This window comes from Uloborus diversus, chromosome 8, assembly GCF_026930045.1.
Source record: "Uloborus diversus isolate 005 chromosome 8, Udiv.v.3.1, whole genome shotgun sequence".
NCBI classification, from domain to species: domain Eukaryota; kingdom Metazoa; phylum Arthropoda; class Arachnida; order Araneae; family Uloboridae; genus Uloborus; species Uloborus diversus.
This window is the reverse complement of record NC_072738.1, coordinates 60,398,679-60,416,378: the sequence shown is the minus strand read 5'-3', so window position 1 is coordinate 60,416,378 and position 17,700 is coordinate 60,398,679. Positions and strand designations below refer to the sequence as shown.

The following is a 17,700-nucleotide window of genomic DNA, read 5'->3' as shown; positions in this document are numbered from 1 at the left end:
CTCTCGTCCGCCAAAAACATTGGTGTATTTTAATTTGTAATACACCAATTCGACATTTCCATGTTTTTAACGTGTCGAATATGAACATCACTCGTCAATTTAGCAGAATCTAGCACATCAAAATGCACAAAATTCTCTCCTTCCGTAATTTGTCTTGTAAGCTTTCAAATGAGGAAAACTTCGCCCCTACTTCAATAGTCATTCCTCTATAATTACAATAATTAGATCATTAAAATACTATCCATATAGGAAAGTATGCCGAAAAAGCACGAGGCGCAGTTGTTTCTCGCTGGAATAAACAACGCGAACGTGATCGCCAAATATCGAGGACGTCTGAAACCACGCCAAGTTACTACAAAGGTTGCTATAAAAATCGAGGAGTAGCAGACACTTCCTAAATTTTAATATGAAGTATTTCAATTTGGCTTACTTTAGAAAAGTGTTGTGCTGTAATTTGATCTTGAAATGCTAAAATACCTTCTGATCTGAAAGATGTCATCCTATTTTGCAAGGACATTCTCTACGTCACGTTTCAAACAACTACTACAACTTTCAAGGAACTACTTGTATTTATTTGTTTGGATTTTGGTGTTGGGCTTTCCAGTTTTCTTTTTAGAATACGAAACTTGTGTAGAAATAAGATGAAATTTGAATTTAGAAATTTTTTTTCTGATTTCAATGCTTCATTCATGTTTTCTCTATCACTTTCTCACAAATTATATATATATTTTTATTCCAAATAGCTGTTTTAGTTTGATCTTTAATTTCGCATGAGGTTTATTTCTTTTAAATGATCCACTAAAATTAATTTTAAACAATGGGTTCTGTACCTGATTTCAAATATGTTTTCTCGTCTCTAAAAAAGTTATGTTCTAACGCACTATACTTGAAGAAGAATGACGAAGGAGGAATTATCATTCGTTCTGATATGAAAGAACTGTCTGATGTGGAGAGATTTGTTGATTTATATCAAACTTTAACTCATACAGAGTTCAATGTGCTGCAATCGAAACATATGACTAGGTATGCTTTATAACTTTAAAATTACGTTTACATCAGCTAATATTTTTTTCATGCTAGTTAAATGTCAAGTTTGTACAATTGGGACTGGGGGACATTATATATGTTTGTGGTCACAAAGTCCTCCAAGTGAAACGATACCTCTAGGGGTGCTCGACCAATGATTGCTCAGTTTCTGACCTGAATCAAAATATCAGAGCTCTGTCTGCAGGCTTCCATCCAACTGGTTAAACCACAAATAGTGGTAAGTTAGGAGGACCGCTGGAGCGAAAGTGTATCAAGTGAAACGTTTCAATGTAATAGTGATTTACAGGAGAAATTTAAAAACTTTGGAGCATTGAATTCGTATTCATTGTATTAAAAAAAAGATTGATTCAAAGAATTCGGAACTAATGCTCTGTTCACAACACTTTGGCAGGACTTTGATCTGTGAACAGTAATTCTCCAAAATCAAAAATGTGAAGTCAAAACTGAGAATCTTATTTCTAACACTCAACTTAAGAATTCTCTTCGAATTGCTTCATCAGACATAAAAGTCGATATTAACATTAAAAGAGAAAGTATCAGATTTCTCATTGAATTTAAAAAAGTCACATTTTTGGTACTGTGTTTTTTAACAAGTTTCAGTATGTATACAGGGTGTTTCAAAGCTCATGGGCAAAATTTTAAGAATTAATAGAAAACTTCTAAACAAGGAAGAGTCATATCTTGGAACATACGGAGTGTTTTAGTATGCACATATGCAAATGCAATGCCAATGCACTACATACACACAAAGCCAGATAATGAATGTGAAGCAGGTCACAAATTTATTGCTATGTCGATTTTACGAATAAAAACCATTTTAGTTTTTAAAAAAGGTTTAAAGCAGTTGCTTAAAATTGCGGGGTGTAGTGCTTATACACGCTTAACAAATATAACACTTCGATTGGTGAAAGATAAAGCTTGTCAGAATGGCTCATTGCAACCCATCATGTTTCACTATTTTAATTACGCCTATTGTTGAATATTGATTTTCACTGTGGAGCAAGGAATAGGATGCAATGATATTTGCTGCAAATTGTTTTTAATATAAGCTTTTAAGACGTAATTTTGCTGATGCTTTGGATTCGATGTCTCGGCTTCCGGTTGTTGTTTGACTTTGAAGTTTTAGAAATGCAGCATGAGGGTTTGTTTGGTTTGATTGAAGGGGGCGGGGGGCGCAGGCAGGGGATTCGAGATTCTCTCCCAAAACCTTTTCAAAACTTAGTCAAAGTTAGACTATCTTTAGAAAGGGAGAATTCGAGGGTTCACCCCTTCTTCTTTTCTCTTACTCTTTTAAAAATTTTCAGTTTTCTGTGTTGACCTTAGGAAAAAGAATAGGAAAGAAGGGGGGGGGGAATCACAGTTTTTTCAAAATTGAAGTTTAGAAAATTCAATTTTAGGCTAATTTTAGAAATGTAAGGAGGAGGAGGATTTGGAGATCTCCCTTGGAAAGTTTTCCAAATTGGAATATTAATGACGCAATTTCAGGACGAAATCTTTGCTACGCAATCCTTTCTAAAAAATTTCAGTTTTAAAAATTCAATTTCTGGCTACATGTTGAGATGTTAGGTTAGGAAATGGGTGCTCTCTTTTGGACACTTTTCAAAATCAGAGGTATGAAAATGCATTTTTAGGCAAAGTTTGGTGAAGTCACAAGGGAAGGCCATTCAGCTTTTGTACCTTTTTGTGCCTAACTGATCTAGAGCCTCACCTATATATCCACCTTTCTTCAAGTCTTTATATCAAGTTTCAATGAAAACACATAAAAGGTTCAGCTAAACACACAAATAGGATGAATTTGCCGCCTTCAGAAGTTCTGCCGGGTGCTGGGGTAGGCCTGGCTTTGGGATAGGTGACCTGTGCCACCGCCTAGGGCGGCAGATTTTAGGGGTAGCAAATTTCAGGATGGCAAAATGTAAGGAAACAAAGAAAAAAGAAGGAAAAAAACTGAAGTTTGTTCTTTAGGTTTTTTTTTTTTTTTTGCAGCTCAAAATGTAGCGGTGAGCGTATGCTCATGGGGTGGTACTTGTCAACATCACCTGGGGTGACAAAACTACTAGAAAAGGCCCTGTGGGGACAATACCTCCGTCTTGCTCTCCCTAGATCCAGCTCTGAATTGTTCGCTTCCGTATTCAGTTCTTGTTTGACGCATTTATGCTTTTATTTAATTGAATTATTTCATTCATTGTGGTTTCACAAAATATAGTTGCGGCAATTTCTGAAAAAAATACACTTGCAGTCAAAATGAAGAAGAAAGGGGCGCCATAAGAGAAGGGCGCACCGGGATTCGTCCCAGCATCCCTGTGCCCCAGCACGGGCCTGTTTTGATCTTGTGTCGTGGTATTATGTTGTAATTGCAACTTTCATTAAATGTATGAAAAAATATGTTTGTATACCAGTTATTGATCATTTAAATTTGTTTACCTGCTATTTGGCTGGGCCAAATATTCGGTTTGTCTACCAAATATAAGGGGAGGTGGGGCACGTTGGTCCGTTTTTTTACTCATCATTTTTTATCTCCTCAAAAAATTTAATGATTAGTTCGATTTTCTACTATAAGTTTCACAAAACACTTCTCACCACAGATTTTTTTGGAAGTGTTGAATTGATAAACTTTTTTTATATTAATTTTTTAACGGAACCTCGTAAAGTGGACCAAGGTGCCCCACAAGTGGGGCATGTTCGACCGCATTACTCAAACAACATTTGTTATACTTTTAATGATAAATACATTAAACTTTGTAACTACCTTATTCTCTGTTGTGTGTAGAGTGAAAAATATTAAGTTTAAAGATCAATATAACATATTAAATTGATTTTTTGATAAATCACCTTTATTTAAAACAGCAATAAGCATTCATCATTAGTACGCAATTATTTTTAAAATCAAAAGAAAAATCATAGAACATTGTTACAATTATTGTGATTTAAGAGCAAAAAAAAGTTTTCAAATTATGTGGGGTAGATTAGTTGGGTCCAACGTGCTACACAAAGAGTGGACCAACCTACCCCACCTTCTTAGTCTGAAAAAGTGATGACATAATTTTTTTCTTTTTGACAAAAAATGAAAAAATTGCCAATTATATCGAACTTAAGGAACTTACTATAAGAAAGGAGTTCTTTTTTTTTCTCCACAATCTTGATGAAAATCATTAAAAAAAAATAAAGTTACAGTTTTCTGGAAATTACTCAGAACTACTGAAATAACAGTTTCTGGAATAAAATTTGTTCAGTATAACTGTACCATGTGATATCATTATAGGTTTTGTAGGACTATAGGTGCTATTTGTTCGTCATAAAATAAAATAAAAAATATTAATAGTATTAAAATAATTGAGACCGGTCCAATGTGCCCCGCGGTCCAACATACCCCCCCCCTACCGAATACCAACTGGATATTCGATGCATCTCTAATAATTGGGAACCATAGACTTTTCAAGGATCTTGATCTTAAATGCCATTCATATTTTTATTCTTTAAAATTGGTTTCATATTCTTGCATGTTGTCTTTTTTCCACATTGATTGCTTTCTTTCTATCATGTTTTTTGGATTACTCTGTTTTTTAAGGGGAATATTTTGCATAATTGAAAGAAACCCTTGGCAGTATTTCAATGTAACTTAACCTCCTTCAGTGCCCAGCTCATGCAAACCGCCTGCGGTGGTATTAGATATATAAGATTTCTTTTTTAGAGTGATTAAATAAGTAAAACTAATGTTTATTCCGCAGCAATTTCTAATTAGCGTTTTGTTATTCTATGTGCTTCATTTTAGATGTGTTTTCCGTAAGCGGTGGTTTTGTCATTTTCATGGAAGAACTAAACCAGTACTTGATTATGGATGCCGAGCTTCAGTCGATATTCTCATTAAAAAAGTAACTAGAAGTACTGCTAGAAATGATCCTTTCTTGAAGTTAAAACCTCCCCTTCCTGCAGTCATAAAAATTCACTACCCTCACACTCATCCTGTGTTGGAAAAGAAATTTTTGAGAAAAAATAAAATGACAAATGAGGTAAGTATTGGGGGTTCTTGTGTTTTCATTTCTGTATTTTATTTCTTTATATGCTCCTATTTTTAGCTTACCTTTATTTCTTACTGTTTTAATTGACTGATTTTAATTTACTTTTATGCTTTGTTACTCTGAGGAGAAGTGGTGGCCTGGTTGGCAAGACATTAAACTCGTGACGGGGGGGGGGGGGGGGCTTGGGTTTGACGTTCCCATTCCAAATCAATAACTGTGGGAGTGCTGGATCAGGTGTTGCTCAGTTCGTGGTTTAGATAAAAACATAGAGTCTTCATAACAATATAAGAGTCAAAAACATATAACTTCTTCAGAGCCCCAACGAATCAACAGGATGTCCGCGCATATAGAAAGTCATGGATTTTTATTGTGATTTAAAATGGTCATGGAAAGTCATGCTCAAAAGGCACAGAAACTGACATCTGGTCATAGATTTTGGATTCAAGAACAAGCATATAAATTGAATTCTACGAATTAGGTGCAAAAATTACGCATTTTAGCTGTTTCTTACGCTTTTATCCATCAGTCCCGATTTTTCGCACATTTCAAAATCTGATTGCTCCCGCTCCTATAAAACTCGCTCGTTTTTCTCCAATGTTATTCTACTGTTTGGACGTTTATAATTTTGTGTTTAGCATTATTTTGAACCTCCTTATGTGTTTAGTTGTGTAGTTGCAGACTTGTATATTTCTACATGGCTGTGGAGTCGGAGTCAGACTGATTTTTGGTCAAAATGGTTGAAGTCATTAGGAAATAGGCTGACTCCGACTGTGACTTCGGGCTTCTTTTTTTCTTTAATTTTCACTCTCCTTGCATTTTTTAAAAAACTGACAACAATTGGTATGATCACATATGTTTAAAAGTCTACTAATAAGAAAAATAACTGTTATTGGCAACAAGCTGTCTTGAATGTTTATCGAACTTTCTATAATAGCTACCTACACCATCCCCTAGTTAAACCCATCAGATGGGTGTCACCCGGAGCAAACCGCCCCCTCTCAAGAAAGATTTTTTGACTTTGCCAAAAAGCTTTTGTTCTCTCAAGATACAGCTTTCAAAAATTGAAAGCACACGATTTGATCAACAAGTATTTGTTGAACATTTAAAGAAGAGGAAATTAACCCTTTTCAATTACAGAAAAAAGATTTTTGAATATTATCTCAGTTTTAAAATTGCAACTAATGGAAAATTTGATTTTCAAATTGAATTTTTAACATTGCATTGTATCTTAGGTTCACAATAAAATACAGCGGGAAAATTTCATAAAAAGAAATTAATATTTTATCTCTGATTAGAGGTTCCCAGGTTCCCCCCCCCCTTCCCATGAAAGGGGAAAATTGAAAAAAAAATAAATAAATAAGTAAAAATTTTGAAAAAAAAAAAAATAGAACCGACTTCAAAATTGCTCTAAAAAGTGAAAAATAATTTTATTCTTTAAACACCATCGATAATGCTTTTAAACATAATTTTTGAAGTTGGCGCAAAAACAAAACGTAAAATCCAGTGTAACCATGCTTCGTTCATATTTTTTTTCAGAAAAGCATCCAAAGTTACAAACGAAACATTTATATCGCTATTCAAATATGCTGTCATCAATGCATAATGTATGTGATAGTGAAGAAACTGGTCCTGGTTAAATTTATAGTTCTATTTGAGTTATGGCTGCGAATGATTTTATCTATCGTTTTTGCGCCAACTTCAAAAATTATGTTTAAAAGCATTATCGATGGTGTTTAAAGAATAAAATTATTTTTCACTTTTTAGAGCAATTTTGAAGTCGGTTCTATTTTTTTTTTTCAAAATTTTTTTATTTCATTCTTTTTAGTGTAAATGTAGTTATTTCAGAAATAATAAGAAGTTACCATCACGAAACTTCACATTTTTTTCTTAAAAATGCTCCATACTAAAAAAAAAAAAAAAACTATTGACACGCGTTAAACTTTAAGCGATTGGCACTAAAAACTTATCTTTGTTCCTTTCTGGAAATCATGCGTAGTTAATTTAATTATAACCATTTAAGTATTACGTTTTTTCTAACTAATTTACATTCCATAGCATCTAAGTTGCTCATGATGCAATCCTGTATTTTCTTACTTAGCCCCGATCATCTGTTATCGGCATAGATGATAACGATAAAAATACTACAGAGTAGTTGAGTCAAACCTAATGGTAGCATTGTGAAGGCTAAGCAGATCCTAATCACTGCATCACCTCGCTTCCAGGTTAGGTTTACCCCTACTATTATCGAAATATCCCTTGAAGAAATTTGATGCTTGCTTCAGAGAAGCCTTCATTCAAAATTATCATTACATTTACTATTAATGTTACTGTTATAGGGCACCAAAGTTTTATAACAATGAGTTTCCTATTGCCGCGTAGATGAAGATAGCAAAGACAATTTGAAAGTCAAATGAAGCGAATACTCGTTAGTCTCAACTCGAGATCTTTATTCAGAACCACGAATGAACGTTACATCTCCTTATATACAACTTGAGAAAGTGCTGGAACTTTCTAGACTTGGAAAGATACAGAAATTAATAGAAGTTTCGAGAAAATACGGGAAACAGTAGAAACGAAATTTTAGTAAAATTCACTTTGTCCTAGTCGGGATTTGAACCCGGGTCGCTCGTGTGGAAGGCGAGAATTCTACCACTGAGCCACCGTTATCCACGGATTAAAAGTGCGAACTTCACTACAAAATCTTTTAATAGGGAAATTGCATAAAATGCACTGTTTTTTGCCCATAACTTTTTTTTTAAAGAACAAATATGGTCAAACAAAGTAATGGGACCTAAGTTGAGCCATCCCCTATCCATTAAAAAAAGAATCATCAAAATCGGTTCACTAGGTGAGAGGCTATGAGTGGACAAACAAACAAAAAAAAAAAAACATACATACGGTATGAATTGATAACCGCCTCCTTTTTGAAGTCGGTTAAAAAAGTCGGAGTCAACCATTTTCCTTCCGACTCCACAGCCCTATATTTCTAATTTTGCAGCTCTTATTCGACTCAAAAATGTTAAGCCATTTGCACTCAAGTTGATTCAAGAGACTCATAAAATCATCTTTAATTTTCAACTGTGCTTTTATTACTACATTTTAGGTGCATTTTACTGATGAACATTTTTCAATTTAGTCTGTTTGTTTCAAAAAATTGACCTTTTTTTTTTTGCAAAAGCTGTAACCTACCCTAATCATGCCTTCTGGCTGCATTTTATTTAAGCATCAAATTATTGTAATTTTCTGGATTTGTAAAACTTATTTTGGACAAAAAAGTCCAACCATATATATATGTACAATGTTTTTACTTGAAGATACATTGGAGCTAAACATATTTTCAATCTTACTAACTTCATCTAACTTGCTTTCATTACAATCTATATCAATAAAAACAATGAATATATGTGTATGTTCCCTATACAGATCTATAGTTTATGTCAGATCTCTACCAATTTGGGCAGGGAGGTACTTGGGCACCCAAGAAGGAATGTAAGGGGTTTTCAAATGCCAAAAAAAGACCAAACTGTTCGATTTTTAATTTTAGGACCCTTAAATGGCTCTTTTTAACTGAAATAATTATTCAACCAGTTCAATTTTAGTGCCATTCAACAGCGTGCAAAAAATGCCCATAAAATAGTTTTAATTCCTGCAAAATTCAAAAAAAAAAAAAAAAAAAAAAAAAACAAGGCTATAAAATCAGTGGGAAAAAATTTAAACTCATTCTTAAGCCTAATGGAACAGAATTTCATATCCGAAAATTATCGTTTGCGAGATCTCATTTTAAATCAACTTAAATAAAACCATTCAGATGGCTGCCACTTTTTTTTCTTGACTGTGACTAAACAATTTTTTTTTTTTTGTTTCAAAGTAAAAATTTACCCTTTTTATTATTTTTTTGCCAATTTATTTTCTTTTTTAAGGATTTTAGTTGTATTTATAGACGGTTGTGTTTAATTTATTCGGGAATTTTTGATTTGCCGTTTTCTTTCAGAATGATTATTTTGACGGGAAATTTTACAGTATTTTTTTTCTCTATTTGAAGCCTGATTGTTGAATATGCCTCACTTAACATAATTTAGAAGTAGACCGTGCAAAGCCAGGCAGTACAGCTAATGCCATAACATTATATTATATCAGTGTTTTAATATTTTCAAATATTTTATCATCAAACCATACTAATCTTCTGTAAATTCAAAACAAGTTTTAAACTCTCCTTTTTTTTCAATTTTTAGATGAGGAAAATATTTTATGAATATTTCAAGCATGATATTGTGGGAATGAATGCCAAGAAACTTCACCTCAAGTTATTGCGAGAAGCAAATTTCCCATACATGGATGATCGATGCATAAATCCTCGCTTAGACACAATATATAGACTTCACAGATTTTGGTTGAAGGAGGTTGCACCTAAATACAGTATTGAAGCAGGTAATATTTTTGGTTGGCTCTTAAATTGCATTAAAAATTTCACGTATAATACATACATTGAACTGAAAGTCTCAGCTAAGACGAACAAAAATTTCTTTATTCAAAATGTTCGTGGTTGAGTACTGTATTTTTCTTTTTTGGAAATTATTCATCATTTTGTTCGGTAGTAGAAGTCCCATTGAGTATCGAGAAGAAAATATTAAATATTTTCAGGAAAAATAAAGCCTGTACATTTGTTTTTCTGTGGACATTTCAATTTATTTGGAGATAAAACTTTATCTTCCATTGTGTATTAAAACCAATTCCACGATTTTCGATCATTACCTTTCCTTTCTGTTTCCAAAAACATTCATTTATTAAGAAAAAGATGAATTTTTTCTTAATGTACTAATAGATTATAATGCACGTATTAGTAGTAATATTTTTTAAATATAGGCAAGTTTTTCTTCGTTTTTTCACAGTATCACCCATTTATGGTTGTTACTAATAAAGGCTAATACAAAAAAAGTCCTGGATTTTTGACATTTCGTATTAACCAAGTTCAATTGTATATTAGAGCATTATCAACAATTTATAATTTATGGTTAAAATTGCATGCTAAACTTTTATTATCTGCTATACTAACCAGGTATTCATACGACAGTGATATAAAAGAATTTAAATAAGTAGCTTTTAAAAGAACCTAGTAACAGATGTTTCTAGATGCATAAATTATTTGCCCTCATGTCCCTGTTATCTGAATGTATGTTCTTAAAGTCTGCCAAAATTTTAAGATAAGCTGCCAAATTCAGCGACTTTCGGTTAGTAATGGGAGACATCTTTCACATGCTTTGCAGATGGGTGATGTTCCACATGCAGAGGGCAAAATTGTCAGTGAGAACTTGGCATCTTCAAATGTTTGCCAAGTTTTTAAATTTGGCACTTTTTTTTTAAATCCAAGGGATAAGTCACACTTTGAAAGCATACTACAGTTGGACCTCGATTTAACGAATTAATCATGACCGAAACTTTTATTCATTAAATCGAGGCTATTCGAAATATCAGGATGAGAAAAAAATGCACTTACCTTATAAGCCTTAATAAGCATCTGTGCAAAAATATCCATGATTAGAAAATGTAAATTTTTTATACAGCATTCCACGACTTATTACACACTAGTTAATATCAAATTTTAAAGTACTGAGCAGTAGATGTTTGACATTTTCCTTGATACTTGACTCGAAATAGCTATTTTTCGACTTATAGAGAGAAGGAAATATTGCTGCATGAGATATGCTTTTACAGTTTTCAGGCCATGTAAAGCATTCATAAAAGTAACAGTTTTAATGGGAGTTTCATTTTCGCCTTCTCTATCAGAATCGATATTCATTGGTTGCTCCCAAAATCATTGTATCATTTGAAAAACAATCCAATAATTCCTAACTTAAGCTAACAAAAAAAAATTTTTTTTTTTGGCTGTTGAAATACTTAGTTAATTCGGGGTTTATTATTCAGTAAATAGGGGTTTTTGGCTTCATTTTATCATGGGAAAATTAAAGTTAAATAGAGGTTAATAAAACCGAGGTCAGGCTGTACTGTGCTAAAATGCCCATGAGAATTTTGGAACAAAAACGAAATATGGATCCTCAGAATGCTAACAATCTAGCAAAAAAAAAAAACAAATCTCCTCCACGCATTCCATCTTTTAGCAATGGCTTTGAAGAGAGTGACTGAAGCAAAAATTTAATGTTTTTTTTTACATGAAGGGTTCAATACCATGGAACTGGATGAAGTAGCACTACCAGAATTGGGCAATGAATCACTCATACCATCCGATATGAGTGAAAGAAAAAAAAACTATGTTGAATGGATGTCCATGGATGAAAACATCCAATGTCTAATGAAGATGTATGCCAAGTTGCATTTTCTTCTTCAGTAAAAGAAAATGATGAAATTACATCAGATGAAGATGAAAGCGATGCTGATAATGTTGTGAAAGATAATCCAACTGCTGCATAAATGAGAGAGGCTCTACATGTCTTGGGCTTAGGGTACAACACAAGGGCACTGTTGATGATTTTCTTAAATACAAATATGAAGGTTTCATAAACTACGCTAGTCAACACCAAAAATGCATCTGGCTTGAAAATAGCAATTTCCAAAGTATTTTGCCTCGCTAAACGCAAAAATCACCATCAAAAGTGAAGATTAGCTCTAATTTTCAAGATACAGACCCAACTAGGATAGTGAATTCTTACTAATGCTCTTTTTTCCAATCAGATAGACCCCCCCCCCCTCCATGGGACTGACTGTCTTCTAAACTTCAACCCCTGGTTGGGATAGAAAATCTGACTGCATAAAACCATAACGGGCTTCAAGAAATTTTAATTCTGGGAAGAGAAATGCCCAAAATCAGAATTTAGTAGATCCACCCATTTTTGCTTTCACCCATGCTCATTCTGCTGGGGATAATAAAGAACTTCATGAAAGCTGTGAACAAAAAGAGTTTTCCAATACCTTACAAGGAAATTTCCAAGATATATTGAAGCTAAGGTTAAGGAGAGAATTTTTAACAAGTCTTATAATAGGAAATGAAAAAACACCCAGGAAGCCTTCAAGGGTTCTATTACAAGTATTTCTTAGGAGTAGAAAAGACGAGGACTAAAAACAGTTGGTCAAACAATCCTTACAGAAGTTCTGTGACCGTTGATGAATGATGTGTATCTGAAACTCTATTTTGTTCACTTCTACAAGGATATTTTGCTTGAAAACTAAAGTTATGATTAGTGAGTATGAGGAAAGGTTTCACCAAGATATCTTTACAATGGAACGAAGATTTCAGGGTCATTGGGCTGAGTTTGTGCTCATCAAATGCTGCTGAGCTGTTACAAGAGATGGTCCGTACGTACAAAACTTCTTTGACGTACAAAAGGCAATAAAAAAATGCGTTTACGGCAATAAGCCAAAAGCCACCACTGCTTCCTGAAAAATAAGCATTGTTTGATAAAACAGGACCTATTTAATAACATTTATTGCACAAGATTCTTTTTTACTTTTTAATATTACCTTTAAATCAGTTTGTTGTTGCTGTGTATCTTTCTCCAGTGGGCTCTTATGTATCTTGAAAGAAAGAGCTAATAAAAAAAAAAAAAATTAATTTGAATTTTGACATTTGGAATTCAAATTATGTTTTTCACAATCACGAGTGTGTGTGTATGTGTATGTATGATGTATGCGTAGGACAGTGGCGTAACTACGTACCGCAGGACCCCGCAACGCTGGGGGCCCCAGAGCCAGAAAAGGGCCAGAAAATTTTTGAGCTTTGTTTTCATTCAATTTTATTAAATTATTTCATAAAAAAAAAACTTTGTTTAAAAAGATTACATTGGTTCAGTAGCCCCCTAGAAATCCAGAACCTATTGACTTAGGGTCCTGATTAAGATATCAGGGGTCCTAGGCCAAACACTTTTTCAAGGCCCTCATGTAGTCAAACATTACAATTTTTGATATTTGCTAAATCAGTTTTAGCAATTTGGGGCCCCGTAATAGCAGGGGCTCTAGTCATACCCTAGTTGGCCTATTCAGTAAGCAAGCACCTGAGTAGAGAGGAGGGGGCCCACGGCCCAACTTCCCTGCGCAGAAACCAAACCTTAGATCGGTGTAAAAAGTAACATATTGCCCTTCCTAGGCCACCTGCCACGGAAAGAAGAAAAATTCCTGAAAGAAAAAGTCATGACCGTTCCGTGGACCGGAAAAAAGACAGCCAAGAGAAGTTTTTGGGTAGGATCTGGATTGGAGGGAGGGGGGAATCGGAAGATGTCCAAAAACTTTTGAGCATTGTTTTCATTTAATTTTCTGTAAATTAAACTTTTTTTTATATGTTTGTATTCGTTCTGGGCTCTCTAGGACCCTAGAACCTATAGGTCTAGGGTTTCCGATTACGATATCAGAGGTCACAGACCAAACACTTTTTGAAGCCCTCTTGCAACCTATCACTACAATTTTTGCTATTTGTTGGAACGGGTTTCGCCATTTGGGGGCCTCCAAATAGCAGGAACTCTAGATCACGGCCTTGTTGGCCTATTCAGTAAACAAGCCCTGACATTAGGTGGCGGAAAAGCGCCCAAATCCTGACCTCCCAATTTAAAGAAAAGAAATGCAATAGCTACTTTGTTTAAAGAAAAAATTTTTTGGTGGGCAATTGCTAATCTATTACTTACAAAGTTTTCTTACTTTTTTTTTTTTTTTTCAAAATAAGTAAAAGGTATGGACTTAGCCAAGAAGGTGGGAAAGAAGGGATCCTAAAACTAAATAATTTCCTTTTACTTCACCTAAGAGAAGACAGCTTATTGTGTTTTTGAACTTCAAGTTCGGAAACATTCTGGGAGAGAGTCCGGAAACCCTCCTTCTCCCTAATATGTCCAAAAATCGCTTAAAATTGCTTTTTGGAACTTCGATTTCGAAAAATTCCTTGGCAAAGTTTCGCACCCCATCACTTCCCAAATTTACGATTTTAAAACTTTGATTTTCAAAAAATGCTGGGAGAACCTCGGAACCCCATTCCTTCTCGTTAGCAGGTTCAAAGGTGGCCTGCAATTGCGTTTCAGGAGTTCAATTTGAAAATTTTCTTGGGAAGAGCCTCCGAACCCTTGTTCCTGCTAAAATTACTGAAGCTCTTCTAAAATTGCGTTTTAGGAACTTCAAAATCAAAACATTTTCCGGAAGTCTCATCTTTGTACGCTTCTTCCCCTTACAAACATCCTAAAAACGCATTTGTGGACCACTTTCAATGAAGTTAGGGGAGAGAATGAGAGGGTTTGAAACTTTGCCCCTTAATTTTTTGAAATCGAAGTTCCAAAAAAAGCTATTTAAGGATGGCTTACAAGTGCATTTTTAAAACTTCAATTTCTAAAAATTTACAAAGATGGCCTCCAAACTTGGCCTCTTCTAAATATCACTTGACTTCACCTAAAATTGCGTTTTTTTCGAAAATTCGGGGGCAGAATCCCCCATTCACTCTCATTGCAATGTCATCAAATGTGGCCTACAATTGCGTTTCTAGGAGTTACATTTCAAAAAATTTCCTCCAGGAGAGCCTGTACCCCCCCTCCCTTTTATTAACATTAACAAAGATAGTTTAGGATTACGTTTTTGGGAATTTTAATATTGTCAGATTATCGGAGGAATCTCTGACTCCTTCCCCCCAAAGGTGATTCACAATCATGTGTGTAAAAACTTTTAAAACTGTCTGAAATTTCATTTTTTAAACTGGAATTTCAGAATAATTTTATAAGCTCACCCCAAAAACCTATTTCTCGACGAAATCGAAAAATTGCACTACAAATATAGATTAACACGATTTTTAGTAGGGGCCCAAAATCAAATTTTGCGGCGGGACTGAAAATTTGTAGTTATGCTACTGGTGTAGGTGTCTGTATGTATGTGTTTGTGTGTGTATGTAGGTGTATGTATGAATATATGTGTGTGTGTATGTATGCGTGTGTGTAGTATATGGACGCAACCTGGAGACGACTTTCGCTAGAGGAGCAGCATCGTGAGGTGGCCGGTCGACAGTGATGCTGCAGAGGGTGCTGGTGGAAAAATAAAATCATATGACATCAAAACAGTCAAATAAAAGCAATAAGCAATCATGATTGCTCAAAAAAAAAAAAAAAATCCACTGCCATATTCGTGTTTTCGGCCCAAAATTAGTAGAAATTGACTATTTAAAACCAGTATACAGACAAAAAGTTCTTTTTGTTGACTAGTGTTATTTGCTGAGACAAAAGACAACTCAAACAACATTGATTTTTTTTTTTCTATTGAGTCATATTTTGTTTTGCCTTAGTACATGTTTAAAAATTACACATTTTAATTTTCCCTTTTATGTTTCAAATATTTTCATTCATTTAATTTACTAATTCATAATTTAAAACTGCATTTAGTTGAGTCATTGTAATTTTAATTTGCAGTTTTAAAAATAAATGCTTTTTAATTGAACAAAATCATCGTTTTGTGTCTCCTGGATTCTTTTCGGTTATTGATAGCAATCAGTTATTGTTTTCACTTTGCATTTGTCACAAATATGATCACATTAAGTGGTGCCTATTGTACATTGAAATGATTGCGCATAAAATTTTATTTATCTGTCACTAGAATGATGTTTTTTTTTAAATCTATGGAACCATACCCCGATTTTAACAAAACACTACTATCAAGTCTTTTTGTGCCGTTTTGATTAATGCAATGCTTTCATTGAATGTAACCCCCATGTAAAACAAAGGTCGACTGCATGTACAGGGTGTTTGAAAAATAACTCCCCTACTTTAAAATGACATAAGAGCAAAACCGTGTGAGATAGTAAGATGAAACAAGTTGTATGTTGCACCAGGGCTCTGGAACTTTTTAAATACCTGTTTTCAAAAATAGTTTAAAAATTCAGAGAGCGCTAAAATGATTTTTAATTATTGTATGAAAGTGCTTATTCAAAAGAGGTCAAATCTGATTGCTATGTGTTCAATATGGATACTTTTCACAGCAGTAATATAGCCATTTGATTGCATAATGTTACTGTGATACTTTTCACAGCAGTAATATGACCATTTGATTGCATAGGCTATGAAAGATAGCTATATCGAACCAATGTGTTCAATGTGAGCAATGACATTTGACCCCTATCCAATTAGCACACTTTCATACAGTAATTGAAAAATGTTTGACTACAGCGCTCTCTGATGTATAATTTTTGAACTATTTTTGAAAACCAGTGTATAAAAAATTCTAGACCTGCTGGTGCAACATACCTCTTGTTTCACCTTTCTATCTCAAACAGTTTTGCTGTTAAGCTATTTTAAAGTAGGGGAGTCCTTTCTCATACATCAATGAAAAAACATTTGACTACAGCGCTCTCTGAATTTAAATTTTTTTTTGAAAACCAGTGTATAAAAAATTCCAAAGCACTGGTGCACCATACAATTTATTTCACATTTCTGTCTCACAGGGTTTTGCTGTTACATCATTTCAAACACCCCTGTGTATGAAGAATGTAGAAACCTTCTTAATGAAAAATGATTCACTACAACAATAAGTTTTTATGAATTTTCTTTTCAATATCTTGCATTGTTTTTGTAGATCCGGCATCGGAAAAGGAAGATGGTAGTTCGCAACTTGAAAACATAAAAAAAGAAGACTCTTGCCATGAGGATTTTGTAAATCATATGAAAGAAACTATTATTGGGCTTACCAGCTTTGATGCAGAACCAAGTGCTGATATTTTTGACATTGAATCAATTAAAAGTGAACCAGTTATGGATTCAGCTCCCAAAGATAACCTCTCAATCAAAAAAGAGCGTACTGAAAGTGAAGATACTGTTCAAGATTTTATTTGCATTGCCAATGTTTCCGGCAATGCCATAGAATTGGCAAATTACAGAGACCAACAAAGAATAAGTTGTTTAAATTATATGATGAATCAGTACCGACCAATCATGCCGAAACCAGTTCCAGGAGAAACTAATTCAAAAATTGAAATTCCAGCAAATAACAGAATTGTTTCCACTCCAATTAATCCAAATATTCTTCAGAGTACAAAAATTCTTCATCAAAAGCCTATTTTGTTCTCAAAGCATGGAGTTGTGAAAGTAAATGCTATAATGATTCAAAATATAAAAAGCTAGTAATTCATAATTTTTATTGATATACTATTTATTTTAAATTTAAAAAAAAATTCACTTATTCATAGTTTTTACTTTGAAAATTACTGCAATATTAACAATCTGTTGATAAATTTATAATCAAGCTTGAAAAGAACTTGTTTGGGCTCTTGAAAAGATGAAGATACTGTATGCGAGAGAAAAGAGTTAATATTATCTTTACTAATAATAAAGCTGAAAGTCTTTGGATCTCTGTCTCTATGGATCTCTGTCTGGATGTCTGTTACGCACACAGCACCCAGACCTTTCAGCCGATTTTCATGAAATTCGGCACAAAATTAGTTCGTAGCATATTGGGAGCACCTCAAAGCGATTTTTCGAAAATTCAATTTTGTTCTTTTTCTATTCCAATTTTAAGAAAATTTTACGGATCAAATTATCATAACCTGGACATATGCGACCATGGGCGAGCAAATTAACATAGCAAATTGGCAAGATCATCTATTATTTGTAAATATACAGGCAATCCAAATGACCTTTTAATTATCTATAACGGGCAAAGCTGTGTAGGTACCACT

At 33.8% G+C, this 17,700-nt stretch overlaps 1 protein-coding gene across 1 annotated transcript; it reads left to right on the top strand.

Annotated features, from left to right (window-relative positions):
* The first annotated feature begins 908 nt into the window (after positions 1-908).
* Positions 909-17,313, top strand: LOC129228204 (uncharacterized). Its single transcript, XM_054862871.1, has 4 exons — positions 909-1,023; positions 4,817-5,054; positions 9,296-9,491; positions 16,602-17,313. The coding sequence occupies exons 1-4, from the start codon at positions 929-931 to the stop codon at positions 17,144-17,146; spliced, it is 1,074 nt and encodes a 357-aa protein (XP_054718846.1). The 5' UTR covers positions 909-928; the 3' UTR covers positions 17,147-17,313.
* Positions 17,314-17,700: the final 387 nt, after the last annotated feature.

Coding starts and splice junctions, on each gene's coding strand:
- LOC129228204 (XM_054862871.1), top strand. CDS start 929: ATGAAAGAACTGTCTGATGTGGAGAGATTTGTTGATTTATATCAAACT. Junction 5,055..9,295: donor AAAATAAAATGACAAATGAG/GTAAGTATTGGG, acceptor TTCAATTTTTAG/ATGAGGAAAATATTTTATGA. Junction 9,492..16,601: donor TAAATACAGTATTGAAGCAG/GTAATATTTTTG, acceptor TTGTTTTTGTAG/ATCCGGCATCGGAAAAGGAA.